This window comes from Elephantulus edwardii, unplaced genomic scaffold (genome assembly GCF_000299155.1).
Source record: "Elephantulus edwardii isolate Elephantulus edwardi_28Jun2011 unplaced genomic scaffold, EleEdw1.0 scaffold00016, whole genome shotgun sequence".
NCBI classification, from domain to species: domain Eukaryota; kingdom Metazoa; phylum Chordata; class Mammalia; order Macroscelidea; family Macroscelididae; genus Elephantulus; species Elephantulus edwardii.
In genome coordinates this window covers 17,075,880-17,082,779 of record NW_006399766.1, presented here as the reverse complement: position 1 = coordinate 17,082,779, position 6,900 = coordinate 17,075,880, and the positions used below count along the sequence as shown (strand labels likewise).

At 38.4% G+C, this 6,900-nt stretch overlaps 1 protein-coding gene across 3 annotated transcripts in view; it reads right to left on the bottom strand.

Moving 5' to 3' along the window:
• Positions 1 to 6,900, bottom strand: part of PHF6 (PHD finger protein 6) — a 68,405-nt gene that overhangs the window by 22,838 nt on the left and 38,667 nt on the right. For 2 of the 3 annotated variants that reach the window (XM_006881812.1, XM_006881810.1), the window contains 2 exons: positions 1,666 to 1,835; positions 1,353 to 1,496 (listed from right to left, as the gene is read on the bottom strand). In XM_006881812.1, coding sequence (XP_006881874.1) covers positions 1,353 to 1,496; positions 1,666 to 1,835 — 314 coding nt within the window. The remainder of the gene's footprint in view (positions 1 to 1,352; positions 1,497 to 1,665; positions 1,836 to 6,900) is intronic. The other variant, XM_006881811.1, reaches the window with a different exon arrangement.

Below are 6,900 nucleotides of genomic sequence, written 5' to 3'. Positions count from 1 at the left end.
ATCGATTCTGTGACTGGAGCGGTGGGAATAGTGCATTTGAGATGGCTAGGTTGGCACAGGATAGAACAGCGTTTAGAGCTCTTGTACATAGGGTTGCTATGAGTGGCAAACGACTCGATGGCACATTAACAACAACAACAATAACAGCAGTAACAGAGCAAAGTCCCAACAGCAAGTGCTTACTTCATGTCTCTGTGGCACATTTTGTTAATTCTCATAGATAGTATTTTAAAATTCTTCAAAATGCTATTGTACACTTAACAGACTACAGCATAGTGTAAACATAACTTTTATATGCACTAAGAAACAAAAAAAAATCCATGGGACTCGCTTTACTGTGGTTGTCTGAAATCGAATCTGCAGTATCTCTTGAGGTCTGCCTGTCTGTGTCAGGATTAGATCTAAGGATGCAAAGATATGATACATTTCTAGTCTCTGAGGTATTTCAGGGTCTATTAGGAGAAAAGGCTCAAAAGTGACTAACTCATTTTGTAAAAACAGAGACATTAATAAAAGTCTTAGAAAATAGAAAATCTTATGAAATAGTTCAAGGATAGGTTAACCAGAATATAAACTCAAACCTCACTATGATCGACTTGGTTCCAATTCACACCCTCCACTGGGTTTCTGAGGGAACAAGAGAGACCTCATCTTTTTCCTTCAGGCCCCCTGGTAAATTCGAACCTCTGGAGACATGCAGCATTTGGGTTAGCAGCGTGACTTCCTATAGACTCTGCCACCGGAGCTCCTTATCACACTAACTCGATAAGCAGGTCTCTCTTGCTGGTGTATACAGTTAACACATTTGTCTGCTAACTGAAAGGTTTGCAGTTTAAGTCCAGACAGAGGTACCTCAGAAGAAAGGCCTGGAAATCTACTCTGAAAAATGAGCCAGTGAAATGGGAGTATGCCACATATTGACACACACAGGATTACCGTGGACTGGAATCAATTCAAGAACAACTGCAAATAATTAGGATTACTTCAAATCCTACTAAGGCATATAAAAAAGAAACACATCAAACTTGCTGCCCTCACGTGAGTCCTCATGTATTTCAGAGTAAGGCTGTATTCCACAGGCATACAAATCACCAGGACCTTTCTTCAGTGGCACGGCTAAGTAGATTCAAACCACCCAACTTGGTTAGTGGCCAAGGGTAAATCATTTGTGCTATCTACTAAAGCATAAAGGCTGTATTTTAAAAATCCAAAGGTCATTGCAACTTGGATTACAGAAAAAGCCAGTCTAAATTCCACACGAGAGTTGAGAAAATGCTAGTGGAAAGGTTAACAGCAGAATGATTTTGAAAATAACTTGGGTTTTAAAAGCACATAAAGAGAACAATGCTTACCATGCACTTATAATGTGCAGCTGCCTTTTTGGCATTAAATATGTGTAGTTTCCCCCTCGCTTCATTTTCTTCCTCACCTACATGACAAAATCCACATTTAGGCCTGGTGTCACTAGGGCTGCTTCTGTGTGGAGATCGGTCTCTCTGTGAATGCAAAAAAGAAAAACAATAAAAGTCCCTCTTCTTAAAAAAATCCATGAAAATATGATTTAAATATCTTAGCTGACATTTCAAACGCTAAACTCTATCAATGATTTAAATTAAACACTCATGGCGCCGCAAAAAAGTAAGATGCAAGCCGTTTTCCACTTACATAGGAACTACTTTCCATTTCATCTGTTCCATGGGAGGAAGTGGATCTGGTATCTTCCGACAGCCCTTTAAAATTAGTTTTCCTTGGCCTTCCTTTGCGACTTTTCTTTTTATTTTTAGGTGATGAGGGCTCCAGTTCATGTTCATTAAAACTTTCTTCTAAATCAGCTGCTTAAAAATGAACAAAAGCTTTATATGGACCAATCTTAAAATGTGTGTTAGTTCATGGATCCTTAGAATATATATTTTTCCTTAGAATGAAATGACTTCCCACAGAGAGAATGGTCTCCAATCATGATCAGTGATAGGCTCAATATAGTTACCTAACAGTACATATAAATACAACAAAAACCAAGTATCAACAGTAGTTTTATTATAATTATGTTGTTGTTAGGCTCTGTTGAGTCACCTGCGACTCACAGCGACCTTTGAAGCCTGCAGTGTCCAATCATTAGTTTCTGCTTACAATTTTGCGGGCTCAGCCTCAGTTGCCGTATCTGTTAGTCTACTCTAAGTGTACAAAGGGTTTTCGAAGGCCTGTACTGTAATCATCACCTTACCTATTTTCTTTTAATGTAGAATCCTGTAACATTTGAGTTTAGCATTTCTGCTGGTGTATATGTCAGTCCAAATTTCCAAACTCTACCACATACTTTTGGTGAAGTTGGAAAACTTAACTAAACCCTGGAAAACTAAAGATGAGCATAATAATGTAGGTGATCTGCACTATCTAATATAGTAGTTACTAGTAGCATGTTGCTTGTAAAAAATCTAAAGTCAATTATAATGAAATAAAACGAAATTGTCAGTTTTTCAGCTGCACTGTGTCAAGTGTCTGTTAAGTTAGAAATAGCTGGTATATGTAGCTAGGGCTGGGATAGGTGACATGCTGGACAGTACAGAACATTCTCATCATTGTAGAAAGTTCTCTTGAATGGTTATTGTAGATAGTTCTTCAAATCATCATCGACACAATTCTCAAATTCAACCAGGAAGTGATCTAAAAATGAACTACTCGACTAGTGAGTACACAAGGAATTTCTAACATCAGCAAGTAGAAAGGCTATGCTATAAGTTGTGTACAGTTGAATAGATTAAATAACATTTATGCACAGAAACTTTAGAACTGCATTTCTCCCAAACTGGGAAAAGGTGCCTATCATTTTGTAGTGAATAGTGTTATTCACTACAAATATTTCACTTACTGTGGGTCTGCTATGGATAAGGCAACATATTTAATGTTCCAAAAGGGAAAAAAAAGTAGCTTGGGGCCAATTTATAGACAGTCTTAGGCACAGCTATAATATCTTCATTTTTCCCTTCTTTACCACAGGCATGCTATACTAATTTCAGGAACTAATTTCTTAATTAAAAACCATTAGAAACAATATCAATTCCTTATTATCTGATGTTAGTATCTTTCCTAATAATACTTTAAAAGTTTGTTTTAAAGAAATAAGAGCATATTAATTAAAGAAAAGAGCAATTCACTTGGAGTACTTTACTATATAAAATTATGCAACTACAAATATTCAATTTTTTGAATAATAATTAGCAATAGAAATGCAAATTTGTATAACTATGATAGGATTAAAGAGAGGAAAAAAGAAGGAAAGGTTAAGTTATTGGAGAGCTGCTTTAATAACTGCACAATAGACCTAATCAGTATAAATAATTCTCCTTGTGTCGGAAGAATACATCAATTAAAGAGGTCGTCTTCTGACCTTAATATTAGAAGAAATTTTATGTCAGAAAACACTGTGCACTTCTGACATTAAAAATTACAATTACTGCATGATTAGAACATTTATAAAGAAATTACTTAACAAATTCCACTGTCAGGACAGCATGACACATCTGTCTAAATATATAATTGTTCAGGATAAAATTATAGTACACTTTCATATCAGTAACAAAAAAAGAACAGAAAAGTTCTTGGATTTAAGTATATTAGCCTTTCAAATTTAAGAAAGCAAGAAAAAGTGATTAAATAAAAAGCCAAATAATCAACAGAACATCTGGTGTACTTTGACAAAGAAATTTATTCATATAGGACTAAGACTCCAACAACAACAAAAATGTATCAAGAATTGGTGGTATTGTTGTTAGGTGCCATTGAGTCGAATACAATGCACGGCGACCCTATGAACAGCAATCTGAACCCTGATCTATCCTATGCCATCCTCCCACTTCCTGACACACAGGAGCCCATTGCAACAGTCATTGTGTTAATCCATCTGGTTGAGGTCTTCTTCTCCTCTGAAGACCCTCCATCCTTCCCAGAACCATGTCCTTCTCCAAGGAATAGCAACATTTCCAAAGTATGTGAGGCGAGGCCTCATCATTCTTGCCTCCAAAGAGCACTCCGGCTGCACCTTCTCCAAGATATATCTGTGTACTCTCTTGGCCGACCACGGAGTGGTCAGTACTCTTCTCCAACACGACAGCTCAAAACCATCCATTCTCCTGTCATCCTTATTCACTGTCTAGCTCTCAGATGCATTGCAAGTAACTGGAAAGACTATAGCCTGAATCAGATACAACTTAGTCCTCAAAATTATATCATTTATCCTCAATAATTTAGAGAGGTTCCTAATTGCAGATTTTCCCAGTGCAAAGTGTCTCCTTATTTCCTGATTGCTGGTACCAAGGGTGTTAATTGTGGATCTAAGCAAGATGAAGCTGTTGACAGTTTCAATCTCCTCTCCATCCATCATGACAATTCAGACTATAAGCCAAAACCCTTAAATCGTTGTTGTGGAGTCCATTCAAACTCTCAGCGACCCAACAGTACTGGGAAGCACTGCCTCAGGTCCCCAAGGTTGTGAATGTTTGCTGAAGCAGACAGCCATATGTTTCTCCCATGGAGTAAATAGGTTTGAACTGCTGACCTTTCAGCAAGCAAACATATGCTTAACTACTCAGAGATCTTCTGGAATAATGAAACAAAACAGCCACTGTCAGTGGGTCAATTAGGGAGCTCTGGTGGCCTAGTGCTAAGAAGCTAGGTAGCAATCACGAAGGCAAGCAGTTTGAATCCACCAGGCGCTGTGCTGGAGTAAGAAGATCAATCTTCTCTCGTGCTATTAACTGACTCTGAAAACCCGCTGAATGGTCAGCTATGGGTTGGTTCTGCCTTGAAGGTACAAAACAGCTTGACAGGGAAGAACTGTGCCAAAGGGTTTTTGAGGCTGTAATCTTGACAGAAGCTGACTGCTATATCTTCTTTGCTTGCGGAGCAGCTGATGGGTTGCAACTGCCAACCTTTTAGCTAGCAGCCAAGTGACTGATTATCAAGCCACCAGAGTTTCTTTCACAGACTGTGGGTAATAAAAATATACTTTACAAACTTTAACATCCTTCTCACCTAACAAAATAGCAGAAGTATGAAATGTTTCTAAAGGAACAGCAATAATCCTTCACCAACAGGTAGTGGCTGCAAGTGAGGTGCACATAGAAGGAGAAAACCTACTACTGGACCACCAGTGGACCCTCATTAATGGTTCTGACACTCCACCAAAATGTTTCCAAATGGCTTTTTAATAAAAGTATGAAAGAAAGCAAAGCAAACACTACATGAATATCAAATTACAACATACTTAAGGGCTCTGGCAGGGTTAAGTGCTAGGCAGATTAACGGAAAGGTCAGAGGTTCCAATTCACCAGCCACCCCAAGAAAGAAAGATGAAGCATCTGGCTTCCATAAAGATCCACAGCCTTAGAAACCCCACAGAGCAGCAATTCTACCGAGCCTGGCAGAGTCACTATAAGTTGGAATCAGCTTACTAGTGGTAGGTTTGGTTCAACATGCTTTTCTTCCCATGCAATGGTGGTGATTCTATTCTGAAACATTACTTGAGTTACAGGATCCCATGAGCAGCCTCTAATATTAAGTCTCAGAGCAAAATCAAGACTAGAGCCTTCAAGGTTAGACACAAGAATTTCTTTCTATTTTCTCACAAAACTTGAGACTCGAGGGTCACTATAACTCGAGTTGGGATTCAATAAATGATGTACAATGACAATTATCACCGCTGACATCACATGGATCTTGGCTGAAAGCAGAGAATGAGAAAGATGCTAGCCTATGTTTTATTGACTATGCAGAGGCATCTGACCATGGATGATAACCAATTATGTATTATATTAGTCAAAGAATGGGAATTCTAGAACACTTACTTATATGTTCATGCAGAGCCTATATACAGAACCATGAACATAGGCCATGAATACAGTAGTTCTGTTCAAACAGAACCAGGGGAAACTAACAGCATGGTTTAAAAATAAGGAAAGATGTGGATCTGGATAAGGGCTATAGTTTTTCACTAAATGTATTCAATCTGTATGCTGACCAAATAATCTGACAAACTGGACTGTATGAAGTTGTGCATGGCATCGGGATGGGAGGGAGTCTCATTAACAACCTGCAATATGCAGATGACACAACCTTGCTTGAGTCTGATAAAAGAAGATGTGAAGTATTTACTGACAAAGCTCAAACCCTAACATAAAACCAAAAATCCTCACAATAAACAACTTGATGATAAATGGAGAAAAGAATGAAGTTGTCAAAGATTTCATTTCACTTGGATCCACAATGCATAGCCATAGAAGCAGCAGTGAGGAAATGAAAAGATGTAATGCATGAGAAGAAAAAAATCTGCTACAGAAGGCATCTTTTAAATTGCTATTATCATCCCAGTCTACGTAATATTCTCAAATCCCTTATATGCATGTGAGCTGGACAATGAATAAAGAAGACCAAAGAAGAACTGATGCACGTGAATTGTGGTTTGGTGAAAAATGAACTGTCAAAAGAACAAATAAATTTGTCTTGGAAGTAGTACAACCACAGCAGTAAGGATAATAAGATTTTGGTTCACATTTTCCCCCGCATGTGATCAAGAGGGATCGGTCCATGGAGATCATGTCCCCAGATATCATGCTTACTAGGGGATCACATGGAAGGAGGAGTGGCATCCACTTCCATAATAGCTTGCCTCCAGAAACCCTATGAACCTGGAGAGAGGATGAAAGGCACCCAAGTGTCGAGGATTCTCCTTCATAGGGTTGCTATGAGTCTCCTGCGACTCGACGGCACTTAACAACAACAACAACAACAACAACAACAACAGAGGATCACAAAAAAAGGAGGAAGGGCTTTAATAAGAGGAATTGACGCAATGACTGTAGCAATGAGATGAAGCACAACAGAGATGCGGAGAGTGTTTGTTCC